Source organism: Ambystoma mexicanum, chromosome 5p (assembly GCF_040938575.1).
Source record: "Ambystoma mexicanum isolate Mex_15411 chromosome 5p, UKY_AmexF1_1, whole genome shotgun sequence".
Taxonomy (NCBI): Eukaryota; Metazoa; Chordata; class Amphibia; order Caudata; family Ambystomatidae; genus Ambystoma; species Ambystoma mexicanum.
The window spans coordinates 171495740-171521818 of NC_090930.1; the positions used below are offsets into that span (position 1 = coordinate 171495740).

Here is a 26079-nt window from a genome sequence, read left to right on the forward strand (position 1 = left end):
TTGGGCCGTGCTTCACCAAAATGGTTGTTGATGGGTGACAGTCCTGGGGGTCGACATGGCGGCAATCCTGGTGGACAAGGTTGTTGACAGGGCTTGTGTCGCTGACTACATCAACAATGGCAGGGTCGCAGACAGACTCTTCGAAGATCCACTCTTTTGGCGATTTATGCTTGGACTGTGTCAGCGAATTCCTTGCGGACAGCAGAAACCCACTAGCCAGCAGTCAACCGTCGACGGACCCCTTCCAGAACTTGGTCCTGCAGCCGCAGAAACCATAGACGAGATGCTGATGGAGCATTGGATTTCACCTTCTTTTGGATCTTCGCAGAGGAAGCATCCTCAAAGGACCTCAGCCTCTTCCTGACAGAGGAGTACGCTCAGGGCAACTGCCGGCCCTGGATGAGGCACGACTGTGCCAAAGGCCACGTCAGAGGCCTTCCCTTCCTCGATCCACATCACCAACGTCCGGTGGCGATCCCAATTGGTCTTCGACGAGAAGGACTGGCAGATGTCACATCTGTTTGCGTTGTGGTCCGGGTGACAACAAAAAAAGACACTTGAGGTGCCGATCCTCGACAAATATGTTCTTTAGGCCGCCCCTCTCACTAGCCCTGAAGAGGCTCCTCTTAGTAGCATCAGCCATGGTTGAGGTGTCGAGTTTTTGACCCAAGCCTGGGCCTGTTGGCGCCACGGGTTGAAGATCAAACGATGGATAGAAGATCTTCACCGACAACAGGTCCCCGCTGACGGTAGTCGCTGCGTGATGGTAGATGAAAAAGAAATGGAGGAGATCTTCTGAAAAATGTGAAAAACGTCAAACGACTTATGATTTTCGAGGAGCAAAGCATTAGGCCTTCCAACTCTAGAAACATGCAGTAACATCTGAAGATGGCCACCACGGGTGGAGCTTAAGAGGACAAGTGTCATGGCTGGGGGCAGTATGACCCAAAGGTCACTGATAGGCTATAGAAGAGACTAGCAGTTTAAAGTTTAAAGCTAAACTGAGTATTTCCAGCATGACGGAGAATATTCATGAGCATGTGAATCCATGCAAGACACAATGCTGGAAAATTCAGTTTGCTTTTCTGAAAAATGCTACAGTATATAGTAGGGTGGATAAAAAGAACGCAGTGGGAGGCATAGTCTCACCAGCAGTGTAAACATGTTGCTATATAATGACACCATATCAACACTATTCTAAGAGTTAGCTTAATATTCAGTAGTTTAAAAATTGATTGTTAATCTATAAACAGACAAAAATGCATTACAAGATACAGCATCCATTTAGTTCACTTTATTAATGAGATATTAAATAGTTTAAGGTTTCAACTACTAAACATCACTTTGAATGGTGAAAACACAGATAGTATGCATCCATACCCGAAGGTTTCTTTTATTTAAAAACACATTTTCAGTCCATATATATATATATATATATATATCATACAAAACATCCGCTGGAAAGATAGGAGAAGGGGACATCTTTTCAACAGTACTTCATATATTACATACAGATCTGAAAAGCAGTCTCAGAGGAAAGTCTTTCGAGTCATATGATTTAAGAGGCAAAAGCTGGTTGATGTACTGAAACATTACTATACAACTGGGACAGAACATGTACGATTTCACAATACCAAGTAAAACGCTTTCCACCAAATGAATTTACAAGTCAGAAAAGGGAGCTCTTAGTAGGGAAAGTGAGGTACAAGTAACATTTTTGTATTGTTAGTTTTAGCCACTGCAACCAGTTAAAATATCTAAAACACATCTAAAATGATGTTTCATATCTTACTGATGTAATTGTCTCAAATTATTTTTGATGCTGGGTGTTTTGAAGCATAGACAATGCAGTTAACTGACATTATGAGAAGAGAAAGCGAAAGGGTGCAAAATATTTTCTGATAATCCTTTCAAGAATCACCTCCTCTCATTGATTTCTTCTTGGTATGTATACATGTGCCATTAAAATGATTTTAAAACCTACACATTAAAGTAGATACTGATGCACCTGGATGTGAAAAATAATTGTTGGTAAAAGACAAATGTTACTTTGTGAGCTTTTCAAGATCATCAACAGGTTTTGCTTTCTCAGGATTCACGGTCTTACAGGGTCAGCAAAGTCAGCCAGACAAACCTTATTGAAAAACGAACAAAAAAGGATATATTCACCAGCAATTAAGCAATACATATATCTTGCAGTGTTGAAAGATTGTGCAGAGGTGTACATACCCACAAGGATTACTACGCTTTTCAAATTGTGATTTCGATTAAAACCTACTGCAGCTCTAAGATTATACCTCAATAGTTCAGCCTTTTTCTTTGCACTTATCTCTAGCTATTTAACATAAATGACTGGTTTTTAACCCTTGTAAAACCCTTGTAATTGTAATTGAAACCATTTGTTTCAATTAATCAGGGTGAATTATTATGAAATAAGGCCCACTTTAGAAAATGTGAATATCATCAGCTAAATGAAACCTTACAAATATGGACTATAAAGAGGAGACACATTGTGAGGTTTATTTAACAAGATCTTTATCACTGGTTAAAATTGCTGGATTCAAAAACATCTTTAAAATCTTGTACAAAAATGAAAAACTGATTTTTGTCATAGCTATATAAAAGTAGGCAGTTCACAATTTGTACTATACTCAAAACTATGCAAGCACATTCTTTGTATTCAGTAATCTAAATATCGTCTTATTCTTTACATTTAAAAGGTCTGCACAGACCATCCTCTCATTACTGCGCTACGATACATATGAAAAAATGCAGAACCAAAAGGAAATGTGTGGACTCTAAAACCAAACTTTTATAATCATTAGTTTTATGGTAAAACTATACAAGTGCCAGAAATGAAAATAAACATAACTTCTGAAATCAAGAAGAATAAGCATTTTGCATTGTAAACTAGATGGTCCAACATATGTGTGGAACAGTGGAAGTCAAGAATATTGCACATGGTTCCGCGTTTAACATTTTAAACTCTTAACTAAAATGCAGAAAATCCAGAGGACATTTTTCTTCCTTCAGCTAAAAAATGGGCAAAGAACACTTGTGGGACATTGCGAGAAAATGCAATTTAGACAGTATCCCTGCCATCATTTGAGGAATCAATTCCAAGCAAGAACTCAGCTGTTGAAGCAAACATCCTACACTGATGGTTCAAAGTCAAAAAGAGTGGTAATCTATCACAAGCAGTAAACCTGACCAAAATGTGCACAAGTTCAGCAGGAACCTTTATCTAGATCAGGCATTTCACGCCATTTAGTCGGTGCACATGAATCAAAATGAGCAATATAAATTGATTTTAACAGGCAGAATAGCAGACATGTAGCCAATCAGTTGACTAGATGCAACATAGCCATTTACTGATGCCCAAACCAAACACTAAACTAAAACTAAACAGCTATAGTTATATGCGTGTCCTTAAAAGCACAATTACACATCACACAGACTATACAAGGTTACCAATAAACCAACCTGAAAGGGATAACAAATAAGCTTGAAGAAAACATTTCTCTTTGGACTTTTACAGAAAAATAACCGTGGGTGCATAGGATATAAAATGTACAATTCTCACAAGAGGTGCACTTGATAATAAAAACGGCATTCTAGAACTTATATGAAAAATAAATTCTTAAGTAATCCTTCATTACACCTAGACAACCTCGGTGAAATCTCACTGCAATAAAGTAATTATGCAAACAAATGTTTCCAAGTGCTAATTAAGGTGCATCTACTAAAAAGGTCCATGCCTTCATGCAATCCCCCTTCGTCATGGCAGGAGAAAATGTAATATATTTATTTATATTGGGGCACGGGTGGTTACTCAAAAAAAGAAAAGGCATATGCTTTCCAAATTAAGATATGTCGGTGTTGACTTGGAATGTCTGAGTTTTAAACATGTTGGGAGTATATATAATGATGTAGAGATACCATGGCTCTCAAAACAAATGTGACCACGAAAACCGCAAGATGATACAGGCTCTCTCAGCTTCTCAATCACTGCCATTTCAACCTAAATTAAAATAATCGATCTATGTGGTTAAGAAGCACACCAAGTTTACGGTGTGACACATGCTAAATAACTATTCATCAGTTGAAAAGTCCACTGAAGAAAGACTGGCTACTCTGACAAGGGTAACGATACAAGAAGCAGTCAAGGAGGATAGTGGGGAAAGCTACTCCTGTATATGCATTTGCTTTTTAGGCTTCGGTGTTAAAAACCTACACTAACATTTACACTGCTTCCAAACCTAAATGTTTCCCACAATACAGTAGTTTGGCAGCCTGAAAACTGTTTCTATACAATGGGAGTCAGCATGTATCTACGAATGGGTTGTTGTGTGACCAGATCTTAAAAATCAATACACTGACATCGTTAATATATTTGATTAACGTAACACACCAGAAGCTCAACCATTTAGACATTCTTTAATACTGCAAGCACCTACACATTGCAATAAGTGGGTTTCTATATTAAAACTGGTTCCTGGCTTTTCATCAATTCAGTGTTGTTGAGCTGTGCTATTGCCAAACATTAAATTGGTCATGCAAGTCAGTGAACTGAGCAGCAGTCCCGTTTCGCTTTATCTGGGCTTTCTACATGTTTTCATCCAGTGTTGAATGCACAGTATTTGTAGAAAGGTTTTGTGGTCTATTTTGTTTCGAGTGACAATATTCTTGTAAATTTCACCTTGGATAATAATTGAAGTATTATTGAAAATGTTTCACCTGAATGTATAATAAAAACATTGAATTGCAAATGTCCTGTACAATATCTCCACTCCATCTACTGATAACTTAGCCATTGGCATGTTAGGCCTTAGAAGTAGGTTCTGCTTTTTAAATACAGTATATTGCATAAAATGAGAATGGAATCTAAAAAGCTTTTCACTTTGTAAAACATTTCAAAATCTTTTTCCACAGAAATTAAAATGGAAAGTTTGCTGCTCTATGTGATCCATTTGTAGGATTAATAATCGAAACTTGACACTTGAACAACAAACCCCATGTGGTTGTGGCCAGCCTAATTATACTAGAACCATACAGCAACAGATCAGGTATAAACATAGCATTAACATGCTCACTGAAAACAGGACAATAAAGTTGACTGTGGGCTGTAGAGGTAACTTCAGATCCTTATTAAAATATTTTCAAAAACAATCCCATAAACTATTCTTAAACGAGAGGCTTCTATTTCCCACTCTTTCCCTAAGGTGAGGGAGTATGAATGTGTAAATTGGGAACTGTGTGGCATTCTTAATTGAAAATAACTAACACGCTCCTCCTGTTCTCGTTTAACCCGATCTACTACTCCCTGCTGTAGCTCTTGAGGGGAGCAATGGCCAGTCACAATGGCACATAAGTCCGTTTGGAGCCTGCTCCAAGTTAGAACATGGATGGGCTCAGGGAAGCATAGAAGTTGGTGACATAAAATAAACCACAAGCAGATAAGGTTATAGTCCAATGTAATATCCTAACATTCAACAATGTGACAAACCTGCCTAATAAATAAACAAATCCCATTGCACCGCGATTTGGGGTTTTGTGTTTCACCCCAAGTGATATAATACCACCACTTTCTACTATGTGGATTTGATTGCCTAGGATCACTCCATCTTCAATGCTTAATCCATGATGTGCAAGTTTAAGGGATTACAGAAATACAAAGTAAAGGGCTGTGGATTCAACGAAAAGCAGAGATAATATACAGCGCTGAATCAGACTGACGGGCACATGGTTCTTTTTAATCTGCTGAGGAACACCATGATATGATGTTGAAGAGATTAACATGCATTTCTGGTACTGTTTTCTTTGGCCAACCAACACCTGAATCCTTAATGGGAAAGGTAATTTTTAATGTAATTCTTGAACATGGATAAAAACATTACAGCATTTATGAATGATTATCTTTTGTAAAGTGGGCTTACATATTTCAAAATAAAATGTCCTTTTCACTATGCATTAGCGGGACACAACTGCTGCTTCTAAAAAGTATCAAACTGTCAACATACCACCTCCTGTCTGTCTCGCACTATCAGCATACACAATTGTATATATTGCTGCTATTCTTGTTTTTTTTTAGATTTTTGGAGTTATGTTGCATTTCTTTCTCCAAGGCATGAGCAAAGGCAGAAGTAAGCAGCAGTAGTAGTAAGGTGGGCATGCTATCCAAACAGGTGTTAAAGCTTTAAACTGAACACTACGCTGCAGGTTTGATGACTTTTGAGGTTATTGATATGGTTTAATACACTCTGGGTGTGATACGATAATGAGGACTCTGCATGTGGAAGATATCAAAGATCATCTTGTCCTAGCATCTGCTGATCTAAACTGCATATTTATGTGCACAAGATCTTCAGTTAATCTTCATTTCAGTAGATACTGTATACCGTGGTAGGGGTCTAGGCTTCTTTGGACCTCAGATCAGCTGCATATCCAGCACGTAACCATTTCACAAAACAATATTCTTCACAGCAAGAAGTAACACTCTATTCTATACGCTTAGTTGCATGTACTATACATGTTGAACACATATACATCCTCCCTAAGTGCCTCCATTCTCATGATGGTTTCATGATTACTAAAAGTAAGGCATACTGTATGAGCATTCACCAGGATGTCTGGAGTTGTAATTGGAAGGGCTTGTTTTCATTGAAAACATTTTGAACTCTCCTGCACTCAAGTGTGTAAGAAGATTACAAGAAACATCATTGAAACAGCTAAAATGGTATTAAACCAAAAACAAACAAAGCTACTACAGACTACAGTTTGGCAGCTAAAAGGAGACAAACCAAACTATACAGTTGAGTTCTGTTAAGCCATTGATTCCTAAAAAAATAAAAGCTCTTTCTTTGATTTCAACAATCCTTTTAACATTAAGCTCAAAATCCCATTTAGTTCCCTTGGGAGGGGCCTGGATTTTTGCTTCTCATGGACAGAGGGGCACGCTGCAAAGCAGACGCTTGCATGCCAGCCATGCTCTGCTGATACATTCCTCTTAGATCAATTTGCTGGTAACTGGAGGGGTTCATCATCATGGTTGGAGGCTTTGGGCCCATGAAGCGGCTGAGTGCAGCTTGCTGGAAAACCATTTGCTGCTGTTGCTGATTGTACTGATGCTGTAGTCTTCTGCTCATGAGTATTCGCTGAACACAACTGATCAACTGTGGAGACAAAGTAAACTTAAATACAGCTGAAAACAGACAAACGTTCACCACATTGAACTTCCTGCTAATAGCAAGAATATGGATCATCTCAACCTAGTACGTCAATAAGCCTGCCACATACCTGGAACCTTATTCAACATGATCACAAAGTACCCAAAGCACAATCGATGTGGCCGATTCACCAGTTTAGATGCACTAAATGTCTTAAAAATCCATAGTGCAATGATTTGTCTATACCCAACCCTCAGAATTTGCTAAATCATTTATCAAATGTCACCTACAAAAGAAAATACAAAAAAAAGACACGACAATTTTGATTTGGTTTCATGATGCCAATTTAGAGCTACATGTCTTTTTTATCCTCACAGCAATCTTGTAATTATTGAACAAATGCAACTCTTCTTTAGCATTTACAAATCGACTAAACGAGATAAACAGGGTGAATGCTTTTTCAATTGATATAAATTACTTTTAAAGATGGATTTCCAAATGAAGAAAGAAGAATCGGAATGTAGTGGACATTCGTCAGAGGACAGCAGGTTCACATTCCCAATAGAGAGAGTTGCAGGAAGCCCACTACGCTTACGGCCATAATATTATTTCACCACGATTGCGGTGGTCGTTACTTCGGGCTTGACTTTCTATTTTTAGATTGGACTCTTTAGCTTATCAGACATGGAGCTACTCAACCTAAAGCCAGTAAAGACCCACATATTGAATATTGAGTGCATCTCTCAAACCTCACTATTAAGTCTTTCTTGTATACACAAGGAGTGCGATTGCTGAGGAGGCTGATAACGGTGGGGCTTGCATGTTACATATCTGAAACCAAGACTCACGCAGCCAACCTGAATCTCTCAAAGGTTGAAAAAACAGTAAGTGCTGTGTTGAGGAAAAAAGTCAAACTTCAAAGGCAATTTTATTTGTGCTCTATGATATACAAATAATCATACACAAACACAATGAGATGCAAATTATTGAGTCACTAGCAACTGCATAGTTAAAAAGAATTGATTAGAATAGTGATCATGTTAATGTTAAGTCTGCTATCTCAGCAGCTTGGTTGGGGGAATTTACTTTGGCACTGTTTCTGGGGTCCTGGTACATTTATCACACTTGGGCCACAGGATAACCTTTGAGCTTACCAAAAATGTAATTGGTTTCTTATATTGCACTTCATGCTGGACTGCAGCCTTTGAGCAAGGACCGATAATGGGTATCGAACCAGTGCTGCTCAGTGTAGTCGTGTGCAAGACTAGCGTGTTTCCCACAAACTATCATCTCGGCTATGATCTGCAAGATCTCCAAGGGGCACGGCAGTGTAATCCAGACCAAACTCTTAAGAAGTGGGCCTGGTGGGAATGTTGTAAAACAGCAAACACTAATTAAATAAGGTCTCTAAGTTCTTGAAAGTCATACCAAGCCTTTGCAGGTACTTGAAGGAGCTATTAAGAGTTAACCGATTATCTTAGATTCTGCGGTAAATTCCAATCAGGGGGAGTCATAGGGATAGCACAGCAGCAGAATGTTTGGCCAGTAGCTGTTCATGATTGGACAGCCCCTGCCAATTTGAATAGTGCAGATCCTTACCAATGGAGGACCGGGCGGCGAAACCCTTGATGAAAGGAAGACTCCTGCAGTCATTCGACATTTCATCATTGGAGCCAAGATCCCTATGAAGAGGAGACAGCACGCTGAATATCCAAGGCTGCCCGTTGACCAGCATTGCCTCAAGCCTCGTAAGTAGGTAAGGGAAATGAGCCATTAGGGAGAATTCTCCAAAATGGCTCATTTCCCTTACCTACTGAGTCCTGAGATATCTAGGATTTTTTTTTTTCACCTGGTAAGAGTGTGAGCCTTTGTTCCCACTCTTACATGTGTTTTGCTGTCTGTGTTTAAATTTTTCTTGTGTTCAGAGACTGTGGAGCCTCATCTACTCCACAGGCATCATCCTTTTACTGTTTGTTACACAACACCCTCAGTGCAGTGACACAGGGTTGTCTTTTAGACTTCCCAAATCAGACTCCATTTTCTGGGACTGACTACTGTCTCAGAACGTGCAAAGTTACCATTAACTTTAATAGTCTCTTTAAAACCACAGACCCAGTACAAACTATCTTACATAGAGTACTGGAAAGGGTTAATACTTATCCCTTTTTATCTGTTTCTCTTGGAGCATTGTTTCACTCCCTTTTCATCAAGACTTGGCTGGTGGCAGTGGTAACTACCCTATTTTTCCTACCGCGTTTATCTTAAATAACCTTGGTACTGTTCTAGGATATCTTGGTAGCCTCAAACCTAAATCCGCTGGACCATATTTGTTTTAATTTGGTTCCGGCTGGGTTTAGTCGCCATTTCTTTTTGAACATGTCTTTCTCATGTTTTTCTCTGCACGCCAAACCTTTGTTCACTGACCTTCACGGGCTTCTGCACAGAAGCCCTCCTTAGGCGCCTGAAAGTCTGGGTAGGCAGGATGTGAGGGAGGTGTTTGGTTTGAGGAACCCTGTCATGGGTTCCCTTGGTAACCCAAGTTGCACTTCTGTTTGATTGGCTAGGTGACAGTCCCGGTGGGACAGCCACCCTGCTGTATGATTGACAGCCAGGCTGTGTGAATAGGGGAAAACTGCATAAAAAGCAGGTCTTTGGGCTACCACGACTGAACCGCCCGGTGAAGCCCTGCTGCAGGTCCAAATCTTCGAACTCCAATGACAAAAGAAACCAGTTCGCCTAAACTGCAAGCCAGGACTCCCTCCTCTGGTCGAATTCGCTGTACAGAGCTACAGTGGGCCGGATAGCCAGGAAGGTCGGACTCTGCTTGGGTTTTAAGGAGCGCACCTTTAATTCACTGTTTTGCTCTGCTGCTGGTTTCTTCCCTGGGTAGTGCAGGACTCTCCAGTATTCCTACTTCGTGTCAGTCTGACAGTCACTTCAGGAACCGTGAGCCTGCAGGAACTACCAGGAACGTCTGTCTCAGCTACAGCTTCTTCTCCATTTAAAGGTACTGTGCAAATACGGTTGTTCGTTTCGTTCAGCCGCGGTGAAAGTGTGTGAAATCTTCCTCAATCCGAGGGCTTGTCCTTCTCTACTCTTTAAACTAACTTTTTTGCCGACCGACTTCGTCCGGAACTCTTGGCAAAGACAACCGCAAACTACCCTGAGCTGTGTGATCTTGAACAAAAGACTTTTGTCCTATTGACTTTGGCCCTAAGCCTTTTTGATTCAATTCCATCACTGTAGTTCCTCTTTCTAGATTGCCCTGCTTACTTACCTGTTGGTGCTGCTCAATTTCTGCCTAACCTGGTCTTCCCCTCCCTTTTAAAATTTCTGGAGTGCTATTTTGCTCTCACTTCATTTGTGAGCTTAACTTGTCTGGAACCTATTGGGAGTGGTGTGGTGTATTAGGAGTGTGATTTTTAAACTGCTTTACTTTACTGATGTGTAAATAAATGTATATTCTTTTACTCAGAAACCTTGAGCCAGTGTTTGTTTGAATCATAGTAATTGCTGTCCTTTGTGTAACTATCTGATACTGCTCACTTGCTCTTGAGATAAGTCTGGCTGCTCAGCCATCGCTACCACTTTACTGTGTAGTACAGGCTTATACCAAAGGTGAATTTGTACGGTCACTTGTAGTCTTAATTTTGTGTGGTGTTCCCAAAGGGTACTGCATATAATTCTGACTAACTGTCCCGATAAAGGCCTCCTCCTCTGTCCTGATCTCAAGAAGGCCCTAATAAGTGCTTTATGCTAACCCCTGCTTGAGGATCTGTGCCTTCTGAACCTTGCAAAGAGTTCTTGGACAACCCAGTGGACCGACAAGTTCTCACCTGGACCCTTGCTGGAGCATCACTGTTCTGAGTGCATCCTTAGAACTTGATGGATCTTCAACTTGTACAACAATATGTCTACTCCTGCAGTTTAAGACTCCTCCCCCAAAGAGAAGCTGGGCAGGGCCGATCCTTTCTTCGTCCTACTAAGATAATCTGTTGCTGCTGTTCGGACTGGATTTCCATACTGTGGTCTGGTGGACAGATGTTTAAGAGGCCAAACTAGTTAGTGAACATCGACAAGTCTGGGAGCTGTAGCCAAACCAATCAAAGTAACATGAAGAGTGGTCAAGGCTAAGTCTCAGGAAGGATGTGTGATGCTGGAAATGCATCGGAGGGACAGGGCCTCCGTATCCTTGTCCTTTAATGCCTTTTATCGTTTGTCCTGTTGTGTTTTCCGTGCTGGAGTTCATGTGGGACTCCTGGCGGTGCAGCTCTCTCTTTTGGTTTAGTGTATAGACCCACGGGATACCCTTATGGCACCCATGGATGGGGGTACAAACCTGAGCCCTTAGTGTATGTTTTTGGGCACCTGTGTGTGGCCCACAGAGCAGGGTATGGGCTGGTGGCAGCTCCATGCTGAATTTGACAGGAGCTCAGAGTAGCCTCCATTTTGAGATACCCAGGCCATGCCATTGGAATCCGTTGATTCCTGATAGGAAACCAGATGGCCCCTGTGGCCTCTTACTTTCTATTGCCTGTTACCTTGTTTTCCCAAAGTCCTGGGAAGCCCCGACTCTGTCCCTTCCCCCTGACTGGCTGTTGGGTGGAGGTTCCATATATGGTTTTATGAAGTCCAGGCCAGACTGGCTGGAGCCTTCCCAGTGACTGTATGTTGTGGGTACACCCTGTGGGTGGGACCTGGGTGAATGGAGTGTGTGACCAACATGCACTTCTTGTTGTGGATGTCTAGTTTCTAGTGTTTGACACAATGACTAAGACAGCCCTACCCGAAACTGGTATGAATGCAGTGTGGAGTGTTGAATGGCTGGGTACTTGTCCCAATACACATAACTTGTTGTGAATGTCTGGAGAGAAGTGAATGGCCAGAATGCACTTTGCACCCGATTGGCTGCCTGACTGCATGACTGCCCTTCTGAACGATTGGTTGTCTGAGTGTGACCCAGCAGAATGAATGGGAGATCAACTAGTATATCTGGGGGCCTCTCACTGCTAGAATTCGTGTTCAGAAGCTGAAGAGAAACTGGAGTTGAAACTGAAGCTTAACCTTGAAGCCCTGCTGGAAGAGAAGTCTTGCTGCTGCTCTACTTCACCAATCTGAAAGCTGCTGCGTCTCCAAGGACTGACTCAGAGAGGACCTGGTTAGGCGCCCTCTTCCCGAGCTACGAGGGACCATCTTGCACTGCTAATCTTTGCCAGCGCTCCCTGGTAGATAGACCTACGACAGACTGCCGACCAGAGACGGGGACCACCGTGGAATCATAAGGAGAAGTGCCTGGACACTGTTGTCCATCACCGTCGACGACCGCCGTCCGGAGCCGCCGTGCTCCCTTTGCCCAAGTAATATTTGATCCAAGGACGCTCTCACCTGCACTGTCGACCGCTTTGTCCCGCCAGAAAAAGCCGAGGTCGCTGACGCGCCGACGAGCATCCGCCAGTGGGTTTCAATCCACCTAAAGACCACAGAGACGTCGACGACTCAACGCCATTGCTGGTCCACAGTTCTTCAAACTCTGTGCAGTCCTGAACTATCATCACAGAGGTGCCCCGCACACCTCTTCCTTGCAGGACACCAATGCTACGTCGCCGACGAGCACTGCTAGGAACGAAGCTGCCACCTCACCGTCGTCGTTCAACCCTTTTCCTAGTGGATCTCGACCATCCGTGACTCCTGCCTTAAAGGGAGCCGCTCAAGAAGGATCTGTCGACGACGAATTCTGCTATTTCAGGTACATTAGGGTGGTAGAACTATTTTAGAAGGAAATAAGTCTCTTGTGAACAATATATGGACTGGGCTTGTATGGTATCTTTGTTTACAGGTTTCTCAGCTGGGGGGATCTCCACACACAACTGTGTCTAGGTAACAGGGCCAGTATTCTGCCAATTGTTCTAACCAACTGCTTTCCTCCTATTTCTATTGTTGGTTATCTTAATTAATTGATTTGTGTGCCATTTAACAAGAGTACAGTTGAAGCACTTTAAAGGAATCTAATAATAATTGTGGTACCACTTAGAACTGTATATATTTGCCATTGTAGATTCCCTGAGCACAAATTGAGTTATAGTGATTGCGTACATAACCTTGAACTTAATTATATAAAGACTGTGTTTTAACTGATACAGTGTGTGGACATTGCTTTGTGGGGGCTTGGGGACTACACTCTACTTAAGAACCAGCCGACATCACCTCCTGAGAAGCTCGGCCTTGATTGCTCGCCCATTGCTACCTTATAGAGAATCTTGGCTGGGGTTCTCTATGCCTCTCCTCTACCATATAGAGAGCAGAAGTACAGACACCCCCCATCTAGTCTTTACAGGAGGGAGACTGGTCAAGGGTCCACAATGAGCCTACAAGGCAAGCAATCAAGGATTACAATTAGACAGATAGTTATAAAAGTACTAGATCTATTTATGGCAAACACCATACAATTGACTATTAGCAAGTAATACTATCACACAAACTAATAATAAAATACATATATACAGTGCCAGTAGCCAGTGCAATAAACAAAAAAACCCACCCCACAATACTGAAAGGAAAGTTAGGGAATAGAAATTGCAATGACAGTCCACAAAACTACAACCCTATCTTTAGAAGTCCAACCCCAAGTTGACTTGGGGCTTACGCCCTGAAAGTTCACAAAGTTCCAAGTAGTTAAGTGGAGGGTCTTGTGGATGGGCAATAAGTTACAAGATTCGGTTAAGTATCTATTCCAGTAAATAAAACTGCCCCCATCTTTTGGAGTGCTTGCGTGCACAAGTAAGAACAAAGTCAAACTAATATTAAAGTTTTAAAATTTAGGAAAACATTTAAAAGTGGTATATGGGTGGGTGGGCTAGCTATTGCTGTAACTCAGACCTGTACTCCTGTTTCTCTCAGACTTGGCAGGTCATCATAGGTCTGTTTTCCCACTGTTGCTTCCGCTCACTAGAGCCCAGGAGTTACAGGTGCAAAAGATGTTCCATTTGGACATAGAAGCTGGTGCAACCTGTTGAGGTCCATAAATGAAGCTCACACCAATGCAGCACTCATCTAGGCAGTGGACCAGACGCAAGGAAACAGGTTCCGATGATTTTCACTCATGCACAGCGACACAAAGACAACAGTTGCAGTCAGAGTCCGCCTCCTATCTCGGGTCCAGTTGAAGCTGGAAAGCCAAACTTGCTTTCCGAAATGCAGAAATACAATGCCTCTACTGTGGTAGCACAAATCGGAGTTGGTCAGTCCACAGGATGATTCCAGGAAAACTTCCAAAGACTCAAGATGGCTGGGCACCAAGCAGGTGTCGGAATAGTTGGTCCCACCACTCAAAGGGTCGAAGCACCACCGAAGGCCTTCTGAAGATCACCAGCCAGACAGGGCTCTACTGGGACTGTAGCAAATGTTGGTCGACAGGCCTTCTTAGGACAGGCCCACAGTCTTACACTGTCTTCACAGCTGAGAAGATGCTTGGCTCCTTGCAGGATTTCTCCAGAATCTGAGGCATGGATGAAGGACTCTTCCTCTTATCCAGAAACTCAGGTGAGACAGAAACCCAATGGAAAATCCGACCCTCACACACACCCCAGCAGTGGTCCAGTCAGGCCCACTGATGGCCAAACTCATGCACATCCTCTAGACATACAGAAACCAGGTTGTGGATTGGAACCAGACGGTCCCAGCCCAGTTCCTGGGAGACACACAGCCCTGCACTAGGCCGCGAAAACCAAGGCTTTCCGGGCAATGCATGACCATAAAAGTTTTTTTCTGACCTGGTAGGGAATGAAGAAGGCCAAAGGCCAAGATGACCAAAAGAACCAGCAAAGACCTTGTGGCATGGCCATGTTGGGACAATAGCCACAGTTAGTAGCCAAACGTGGTAAACTAGGCAAGGCTAACGAAAGGTATTGCAACAATTGTTAAAATGCAACTGCTGCCACTAGCTTGTCTTTAGACCCATCTGAAGTAACCAAAACATCCTTTTGAGTGTAGTCTTGGGTCATACAAAAGTAACCGCACTGCACTGCATTGTAAGATGCAGTGTGCAATGATAAAACATTAACCAAAAAATAGATAACACGTATCAAGCAAAGCCTTAAGTTTCCCATAACAATGAGCCAAAAAGGCAGTGAAGTAAAGTCTGGACAGATTTCAAAAACAAAGTTTTGGGGTGCATAGAAAAGGAGGGAAAGTTGCTAAAAAGAGAAACATTTCCTAACAGCCGCCTGATCACGGTGACTCCCACTGAATGCAGTCTTTGTGTGCTGGAGTTCTCCTAAGGTCGCCTGCCCTGTGGAACTCTCCATCTATTCTTTCCAAGGGTGTCCAACTGAATCACATACTAGCCTGAACCACATTCTAGCAGAACCCAATCCCAACGCCGAAACTGATCTCTGCACTCGTGACCAGACACATAGCAGAAGTGGGCCCAGCTGATTCAGAAACCTCTGGAGTAAGAGGGGTAGGAACAAGTTACTTACCTGTAACTGTTGTTCTCCAGCATGGGTCTGGCATGGATTCACATGCTCATGAATATTCCCCGTCGTGAGGCTGGGAATCCTCGGTAAAGAAAAAATCAGTTTCGTTTCTGATCTGTCTTTCGTAGTAGTAACCAATCACTGATCTCTGCATCATACTGACCACAGCCAATGACTGCCATCTCCCTAAGCCCCGCCTCTGGCAGCCATCAGCAGATTTGGTAGCACGTGAAGTGGCAGTATGACCAAGTGAAGAGCCGCAGAGGGGTAGGCGGGAGGGTTCGCATGTGAATCCATGCCAGACCCATGCTGGAGAACAACAGTTACAGGTAAGTAACTTGTTCCTTCTCCAGCATGGGGTCTGGCATGGATTCACATGCTCATGAATAAAAGAATACATAGCAGTACACACATGCACAACCACGGGAGGTGGCAAAGGCTCAACATTAAGCATTACATCCAAAACTCAACATTAAGCAATTCTTAACTCCTCACCAGGCTCACCTTAGGCGAACAGGTTGCGCAGCACTGCTTGGCCGACCCTGGAATCCTCCCTGGAATCCCGATCGACGCAGTAGAATTTCATGAAGGTGTGCGTCGACCTCCACGTAGCAGCCCTGCAGATGTCCAGCAAGGGCACACCAGATAGGAACGCCGTGGTAGCTGCGATCGCTCTGGTGGAATGAGCTCTCGGACGGCTAGGCAGCGGTCGGTTTGCCAACCGATGACAGTACATGATACAGCCGGAGAGCCATCTGGAAATGGAAGCCTTCGAGAGAGCCTTCCCCTGATTGACAGGTCCAAAGTTCACAAAAAGTTGTGACGTCTTCCGAAAACTCTTTGTGCAGTCCACGTAGAACTTCAGCGCTCTAGCCACATCCAGCGAGTGCAAAGTCCTTTCACCCGGAGACGAAGGCGACGGGAAGAAAACAGGCAACCCCAAGGGTTCGTTGCGGTCGAAGTCCGACGGCACCTTGGGCATGAAGGAGGGGTGCGTCCTGAGCACTACCCTCGTGTCGTGAAAAGTCAAGTACGGGGGCTTGCAGGAAAGGGCCTGGATCTCACCCACCCGTCGTGCGGAGGTGATGGCCACAAGAAACGCTGTTTTCCACGACAAGAACTTCAACGGAGCTGAGTGCAGAGGCTCGAACGGAGGTCCCATGAGCTTGGTCAGCACCACGTTGAGCTCCCAAGCCGGGGCCGGGGCCTTCACCGGCGGGAACGATCTGAACAGTCCCTTCATTAATTCTTTCACCAAACGATGAGACCACAAAGACGTCCGTCCCGTGGTTCTGGTGTATCGGGAGATTGCAGCAAGATGAATCTTGATGGAAGCGTGCGTCAGTCCAGCCTTGGCCAGCGTTAGTAGGTACGGCAGAACTTGAGGAGCCGTAATCCGTAGCGGGTTAATCTTCTGTGCGTGGCACCAGACAGATAACCTCTTCCATTTGTGTCCGTAGCATTTAAGAGTTGAGGACGCCCTGGCCTTTGCAAGAACCTCTCTGCAGTCAGCCGGTATGTCGTAACCTCCAAACTCTAACGCTGCAGGAGCCAGGCCTGCAAGTTCAGCGACTTCGGGTCATGATAGAGGATGGCGCCTCCTTCTCTGGAGAGAAGATCCGCGTCCACTGGCAGCTTGATTGACGGGGACGCTGACAAGTCCAGAAGGTCCGGGAACCATATCTGCCTCGGCCACGCAGGTGCGATGAGGATCATCCTGCACCGTGACCTCTTGAGCTGGATGATGAGCCGGATCAGCAGCGTCAATGGAGGGAACGCATATAGGAACAGGCCCTCCCAGGGGAACGAGAAAGCATCCCCCATGCTCCTTGGCTGGGGAAACCTGCTGGCAAACATCCGGCACTTGGAGTTCATCGCCGTTGCAAACAGATCGATCTGGGGTGTGCCCTACCATCGGAAAAGGCGGTCCACTAGATCCTGTCGTAGTTCCCACTCGTGGCACGAGCGCAGCTCTCTGCTGAGCGAGTCGGCGATGGTGTTTTTTATCCCTGCCAGATGAAACGGCACCAGAAACATCCCTTGGGCGACGGCCCAATGCCACAGATCCTTAGCCTCCTTGGACAGGGCTAGGGATCTGGTATCGCCCTGCTTCCTGATGTAGAACATGGTGGTGGTGTTGTCGGTGAAGATCCTCACCACCTTGCCCTTGAGGGACGGAAGAAAGGACCTGAGGGCCCAAAACACTGCACGGAGTTCCAGGACGTTGATATGGAGGGACTTCTCCGTCGGCAGCCAAAGGCCCCTCGCGTGCAGATTTTCGGTGTGCGCTCCCCACCCTTCCAGGGAGGCATCCGTGGTCACGGTCTTCCGATGGCCCGGGGTCTGGAAGTCCATGCCCGCCGTCAGATGCGCGCGGGTGCCCCACCACCGGATCGCTCGTCGGAAGCTCTCGTCGAGTGTGATCCTCTCTTCGAAGCTGCCCGTTATCTGGATCCAGCGGCGTCTATGAACTCCTGTAACGGGCGCATCCGAAGCCTGCACAGGCGGATGAGATAAATGCAAGAAGACATCATTCCAAGGAGGGACTTGATGGACCGCAAGCAGCATCCGCTGCACCTTGCCCAAGATGGCCCTCGTCCTTTCCTCCAACGGAGAGGCCAGACGCGCCACTGTGTCGAGCTTTGCTCCCAGAAACAGTGCGTCTTGAGCGGGCACCAGGTGGGACTTGGCGTAGTTTATGGAGAATCCCAGGTCTGTGAGTAGTTGGACGGTCCTGGCCGTGTGCTCCGCGGCTAGCTCCTTTGTCTTTTCTCGGATGAGCCAGTTGCCCAGGTAGGGGTAGACGTGGATCCCCTCCAGGCGCAGCCGCGCCACCACCGGTTCAAGGCACTTGGTGAACACCCTGGGTGCCGACCTCAATCCGAAGGGAAAGGCTCTGAACTGGTAGTGACGCCCTTGGACCACGAATCTGAGAAACTTTCGGTGTCCCTTTAGGATGGGGATATGGAAGTAGGCATCCTCCAAATCCAACGACGACAGGAAATCGCCCTCCTCCAGTTGACCCAGGACGTGCTGGAGGGTGACCATCCAGAACTTCTGTGCCTTGATGAATTTGTTCAGTTGTCGTAGGTCCAGGATGGGACGCCATCCTCCCGTCTTCTTCTTCACGAGGAAGTATCTTGAGTAAACTCCGGAGCCCCGAAGCCTCTTTAGGACGAGCTCGATGGCGCCTTTCTTGAGCATCGCCTTTACCTCCAAGAGAAGTTGAGGGACGTGATGTTCCTTGCTGGCCACGGGGGGGACGCGCGGGCGCTTCTTTAGAAACTCGAGCGCATGATCCTGGGCCAGGGCGTCCAGCACCCAACGGTCGGTGGAGATGGACTCCCACACGCTGACGAAGTTCGCCAGCCGGCCTCCCACCGGGGTGCTTCGGTGGGGGCCCGACCCCACGGCCGGTTCAGTCCTGCTTCGACGAGGCTTTGCCGCCTTGCCCTCCTTTGCGACGACGGCGGGGTCCGCCCGACTTGCCTCATCCCCTGTAGGCTTCTTGCGACGACGAACAGACCGCTTGATGATAGGTGGAAAATCCGCCGCCGGAACCTTTGGTGGCACCCTGCTTGCCTCCGCCGCTCCGAAAGGGCGGCCGCCGTTGCTGGAGAACACCAAGAGCCCGGGCCGCCTCCGTGTCCGTCTTGATGGCTTGTAAGGAATCGTCCACTGTTTTCCCAAACAGGTTGTTCCCGTTGAACGGCATGTCCAAGACTCTGGTCTGCACGTCCTGACGGAAGTCAGTTGCCTTGAGCCATCCACGCCGTGTAAGGCACACGCCCCGTTGCCCAACTGGCGAAATCCAGTGTCAGCGATGTCCGTCGCTATCGTAATGGCGTGGTCCGACGCCACTTCTCCTTCCTGCAAGATCTCTAGGGCCTCCGCCCTCTTGTCGTCTGGTAAGGAGTCCAGCAGGGGGGCGATTTTGTACCACAACTCCCTGTCGTAGCGGGCTACGATAGCCAAGGCGTTGGCAGCCTTAATCGTCGTTGCTGCCGATGAGATGACTCTGCGTCCCATCGTGTCCAATTTCTTTCCCTCGCCGTCCGGCGGGGAGGTTGACGTAGAGGCCGAGGCCCCCCCGCTTTCTTCCTGGCCGCCGCGGAGACGACCGAGTCCGTGGTCGGCTGTGCCCGAAGGCACAAGGGGGCCGCGTCCGGGACCCGGTACTTCTTCTCGTACCGATCCCTTCTTGCAGGCGTTGTGGATGGGTTCTTGAGGAGGGCGAGACCCTCATCCCAGATATCGTCCAGTAGAGGTACAGCGATGACCTTCTTCCTCGTTGTCTCGCGACGTTGATAAAGGAAACCTTCCTTCTTCTCTTCCAGGCAGAGCTGGAAAAGCTTGGATGCCATGGCGATCATGGCATGAAACGATCCAATCTCGTCGGGGGGGGGGGGAAGCCCGGGGAGGAGGTGACGACGGGAGATCCTCGTCTTAAACCTCGTTGTCTGTGCCCGTCGCGGCCGTGTCAGTCCCCGGATCATCCCCACGGGTCGTGGACGGGGAGGAGGGCTGAGCAGGGCGCGATGGTTGAAAAGGAGGTGGAGGATGAATCCTTCTCGTAGGAGGGGGGCTTCCAGAAGGGCCTGGCTCCGGGTCCCCCGTCGGGAGAGGTTCCTCCGTTGGTGGTAACGGCAATCTCGTCCTCATCTCCGAGCATAAAGACTGTATAGCCAACAAAATGGCCGCCGAGTTGTCTTGCAGCACTGGTTGAGGGAGATCCGACGGGAGATCAGGAGCCCCATCGGCATCCTCGACATTCTCGTCGTCTCCTACGTCGGGGTCCCTCCCGACGGGCTGGTCTTCTTCCACGCCAACGCTGTGGCTTAAGACTTCGATTAGCCCCTCAGAGGTTGAGGCCGAACCCCCCCCTTTTTCTTCTCCGTCGGAGGTTTCACGGGGGTCCTGTCGATGGGCATGAAAGAGGACTCCCTCCGCGGTGGCAGGGAGACTCTGGGCCCCGAGGTCGCCACCACTGGTGTAGCCTCCACAGGCTGAGCCAGGGCCGCCGCGACTATCTCGATAGAGGCCTTGGCCGGGTGGATTAAGGCTTTCACCACCTTGAGTGCGCTCACCGCCTTCTCCTTGGGGGGAGGGTCACCACCTCGCTCCCCCCTCCGATGGGGCCTTCGAGCTCGACCGGGGTCTCTCCAGGAGCTTCGCCGGGTGCTCAGCCTTCGTCTTACCCAAGCCAGAGCATTGGCTCGTGGTTGATGGCACCGGGGAAGGATGCGCCCTGCCTGGCGCCCGTAGAGCCCGACCGTTCGGCGCTCCCGGTGCCAGCGGACTCGCAGTGCTTGGCCTTCTGTTGGGCCCCCGTCACCGGGGCGCCCTCAAAGGTCTTAGAAGACCGCTCGGACTTCTTCTTCTTCTTGCCTGACGGGCTCTTCCCTTCCAGCCAGTTGGTGAGACGCAGATGGCGGTCCTTCATGGTCCGCTCTGACATATTGCCACAAAACGCACAGTCCTTCTCCACGTGAGTCTTGTCCTCATGCAGGCAGTAGAGCCAAAGGGAGTGTTCGTCTTCCTTAAAGACATTCTGAAGCTGGCATCCAGGACAGACCCTGAACAGCTTTCTGGGCGTCGAGCTTCCCTTCTCCTGGGCCATGATCGAGATGGGCCCGAGAAACTTCTGGAGTCCTCCAAAAGCGTGGCTCGACAAAATCTTCACCCTTGAGGGGCGTAGAAGAATCCGACACGGGTCCCCGTTGATCGGATAAAGAAACGGTGGAGCTTGAGGCTCTTTGACCGAAAAAGAGAAAAATTTCCTAAGAAAAAGCGCGAAAAAAGCACTAAAGCTCGAGAGCAATAGCACGAGGATCCCAACACTTGAACGTGCAGTAAAAATCTGAAAATGGCTGCCAGAGGCAGGGCTTAGGGAGATGGCAGTCATTGGCTGTGGTCAGTATGACGCAGAGATCAGTGATTGGTTACTACTATGAAAGACAGATCAGAAACGAAACTGATACTGATTTTCTCTTTACCGAGGATTCCCAGCCTGACGACAGGGAATATTCATAAGCATGTGAATCCATGCCAGAACCCATGCTGGAGAAATTATATTACCTTTTCCTGACCTCCAATCCCGCAATAGGGATTCAGGTGTGCAGGGTGTAAAGTCCTCACCCTATCTCTCCTTTGCGTAAATAAAATAGGTGGTGGTCTGGTAAAGGATCGCCCTGGGCATTTCTTAGAGCGGTGGGTTTGAGAGAGACAGTTCACAACTTTACTTACCTTTGGAACACTTCTGTGCAGCCAGTGGACTTCGGTTAGCTAGTATCACTATTCAATAGTAAACCCGCTTCTGTGTTCCATTGAACTGTTGACTTTTGGGCACTAGGCCTCATTCCCTATCAGGGGTGGACTAAGTGCTAGGGTTTGATCAGTAGGTGTTCTATCTAAATTAATGTTCTGAGTTTATTGGTACTAAAATTGACTGTCAATTTTTCTCTTACTTTACAACACAGTTATTTAAAATGTTGCTTCTCTGCTAGAATCGTGTTGGTATTCTATAAGCAGAATCAGCAGAAGTGAAAATATATGTGTATTTAATAATACTTAGCTAGGGTGTTCACTTAGAGTACATCTTAAAGGTTAGTAAATAAGGAACAAGTTACTTACCTGTAACTGTTGTTCTCCAGCATGTGTTTGGCATGGATTAACATGCTCATGAATATTCCCAGTCGTCAGGCTGGGAATCCTCGGTAAAGAGAAAATCAGTATCAGTTTCGTCTCTGAACTGTCTTCCTACTAATAACCAATCACTGGTCTCTGGGTCATACTGCCCCCAGCCAATGACTGCCCTCTACTTAAGCCCCTCCTCTGGAAGCCATCTTCAGATTAGGTTGCACGTAATGTGGCAGTAGGACCAAGAAAAGAGCAGCAGAGGGGTTGGAGGGAGGGTTCTCATGTGAATCCATGCCAGGCCCATGCTGGAGAACAACAGTTACAGGTATAAGTAACTTGTTCCTTCTCCAGCATGGGTTCTGGCATGGAGTCACATGCTCATGAATACAAGAATACATAGCGGTACACACATGCACAACCACGGGAGGTGGCAAGGCTCAAGATTAAGCATTTCAACCTTATGCATCTCTTACCTCCTCACCAGGCTCACCTTCAAGCGAACAGGTTGCGCAGCACTACGTGGCCGACTCTGGACTTCACCCTGCAATCCCGATCGACGCAGTAGAATTTTGTGAAGGTGTGCGTCGACCTCTATGTAGCTGCCCTACAAATGTCCAGCAGGGGCACACCAGACAAGAAAGCCGTAGTAGTAGCGGTCGCTTTGTCGAATGGGCTCTCGGACGGCCATGCAATGGTCGGTTTGCAAACCGGTGAAAGTGCATGATGCAGCCGGAGAGCCATCTGGAAATGGAAGCCTAAGTTCACAAACAGCTGTGATGTCTTCCGGAAACTTTTTGTGCAGTCCACGTAGAACTTCAGCGCTCTAGCTACATACAGCAAGTGCAAAGTCTTCTCAGCCGGCGACGAGAAGAAAATAGGCAACACCAAGGGTTTGTTGAGGTGGAAGTCCGACGGCACCTTGGGCATGACGGAGGGGTGCGTCCTCAGCACTACTCTCGCCTGGTGGAATGTCAGGTACGGCGGTTTACAGGAGAGGGCCTGGATCTCTCCCAGTCGCCGTGCAGAGGTGATGGCTACAAGAAACGCTGTCTTCCACGACAGGAATTTCAGAGGTGTCGAAAGCAAAGACTAGAATGGCGGACCCATGAGCCTGGTCAGCACCACGTTGAGCTCTCACGCCAGGACCTGAGCCTTCACTGGCAGGAACGAGCGGAACAGTCCTTTCATGAACTTTTTCACCAGGCGGTGGGACCACAGTGATGACAGCCCCAGAGTTCCGGTGTAGCAGGAGATAGCCGCCAGATGAATTTAGATGGAGGCATGGGCCAGCCTCGCCTTGGCCAGTGACAGCAAGTACGGAAGCATTTGAGGGGCCGTAATCCGTAGAGGGTTGATCGTCTGTGCACAGCACCAGACAGAGAACCTCTTCCACTTATGTCCATAGCACTTAAGAGTCGATAACCCCCTGGCCTTGGCAAGTACCTCCTTGCAGTCTGCCGGGATATTGTAGCCTCCGAACTCTAGTGCTGCAGGAGCCAGGCCTGCAGGTTCAGCGATCCTGGATCGCGCCTCCTTCCCTGGCGAGAAGATCTGTGTCTGTCGGAAGCTTGACTGGAGAGGACGCTGACATGTCCAGAATGTCCGGGAACCATATCTGCCTCGGCCACGCCGGTGCGACGAGGATCATCCTGCACCGGGACCGTCTGAGTTGACTGATGAGTCGCAGTAGCAGCGGCAACGGTGAGAATGCATAGAGGAACAGGCTGTCCCAGGGGAAGGAGAACGCAACCCCATGATCCCCGGCTGGGGAAACCTGCTGGCGAATGTCCAGCACTTGGTGTTCGTCGCCGTCGCGAGCAGATCGATCTGGGGGCTGCCCCATTGTCGGTAATAGAAGATCTACTTGATCCTGCCGAAGCTCCCACTCGTGGCAGGAGCGCAGCTCCCTGCTGAGTGAGCCGGCGACGGTGTTCTTCACTCCTGCCAGGTGAAAGGGTACCAGGAACATCCCCCGGGCTATGGCCCAGTGCCACAGATCCTGTGCTTCCTTGGATAAAGCCGGAGATCTGGCGTCCCCTGCTTCCGGATGTAGAAGATCGTGGTGGTGTTGTCTGTGAAAACCCGTACCACCTTGCCCTTGAGGGACGGAAGGAAGGACCTTAGGGCCCAGAACATGGCCCATAGCTCCAGGACATTGATGTGCAGAGACCTCTCCTCTGGGAGCCAAAGGCCTATTGCGTGGAGCTCTCTGGTATGTGCGCCCCATCCCTCCAGGGAGGCGTCCATCGTCACCATTTCCTGATGTGCTGGGGTCTGAAGTCCATGCTCGCTACGAGATGGGCGCGGGTGCCCCACCACCGGATCGCTTGATGGAAAGTCTTGTTGAGGGAGATCTTGTCTACGAAGCTTCCCGCCACTTGTATCCAATGGACATCGAGGAATTCCTGAAGTGGCCGCTTCCGCAACCTACACAGACGCACGAGGTAGATGCATGACGACATCATGCCGAGCAGGGACTTGGTGGACCTCACCCTGGCTACTTCCATGATCAACAGCCGTTGTACCTTGCCCAGGATGGCCTTTATCCCCCCCTCCGACAGTAAAGCTAGCCGTGCCACCGTGTTGAGCCTGGCCCCTAGGAATAGGGCGTCTTGCGATGGCGCCAAGCAGGACTTCGCAAAGTTGATTGAGAACCCCAGTTCCGTGAGCAGGCGGACGGTCCGCGCTGTGTGGTCGACGGAGAGTTCCCTTGACTTCGCTCGGATGAGCCAATCAACCCAGAAAGGGTTAGACGTGGATCCCCTGTCGGGACAGCCGCGCCGCCACCGGCGCCAGGCACTTGGTGAAGACCCTTGGCGCCGACTTCAAACCGAAGAGCAGAGCCTTGAACTGATAGTGCCTCCCCTGGACCACGAAGCGTAGAAACTTTCAATGTCCTTTGTGTATGGGGATGTGGAAGTATGCATCCTCCAGGTCCAGCGACAACAGGAAGTCCCCTTCTTCCAGCTGTCCCATCACGTGCTGAAGGGTGACCATCTGGAATTTTTAGGATTTTATGTACCTGTTGAGGTGGAGGTCCAGGACAGGCCGCCAGACACCCGTCTTCTTTTGGACGAGGAAGTACCATGAGAATACTCCGGAGCCCAGTAGACTCTTCGGGACGAGTTCTATCGCCCCCCTTTGCCAGCATCGCTCGTACCTCCAGAAGTAGTTGTGAGATGTGGTTTTTTTCCCTGGCCACCGGTGGAAAGTTTGGGCACTTCCTTTGGAACTCCAGAGTGTGGCCATGGGCCAGGGCATCCAGCAACCAATGGTCGGTGCAGATGGATTCCCACACGCTGACGAATTTCACCAGCCGGCCTCCCACTGGGGTGCTCGGGTGGGGGCCAGACATCATGGCCGGTTCAGTCCTGCTACGCTGAGGCCTTGCCCCCCTTGGCGACAATGTCCACCGGCCCTGTTGCGGCCTCTGTAGGCTTCTTGCGACGAACGGGCTGCCTGGCGGTATGACGAAGAGCTACCGTCGAATCCTTTGGAGGCACCTTGGGACTTGTCTCAGGAGATCCGAAAGGACGGCCGTCGCTGATGAAGCGTGCCAAGGTCACGGGCCGTCTCCTTGTCTGCCTCGATTGCCTGCAGTGACTCGTCCACTGCCTTCCCGCCGAAAGGCATGTCCAGTACCCTGGTCTGTACGTTCTGACAGAAATCGGTGGCCCTGAGCCAACTGTGCGGGCAAAGGCAAACGCTGTTGCCCATCTGGCGAAACCCAGGGTCGGCGATGTCCGGGGCTACCGTGATCCGAAGCCACCTCGCCCTGCTGCAGGATTTTGAGGGCCTCC

The 26079-nt window shown here is 47.8% G+C and overlaps 1 protein-coding gene across 1 annotated transcript in view; it reads right to left on the bottom strand.

Moving 5' to 3' along the window:
- Window positions 1-1279: 1279 nt before the first annotated feature.
- Window positions 1280-26079, bottom strand: part of ATRX (ATRX chromatin remodeler) — a 2430811-nt gene continuing 2406011 nt past the window's right edge. The window contains exon 35 of the mRNA XM_069612585.1: window positions 1280-7172. Within this exon, the coding sequence (XP_069468686.1) occupies window positions 6903-7172 (270 nt within the window). The 3' untranslated portion in view covers window positions 1280-6902. The remainder of the gene's footprint in view (window positions 7173-26079) is intronic.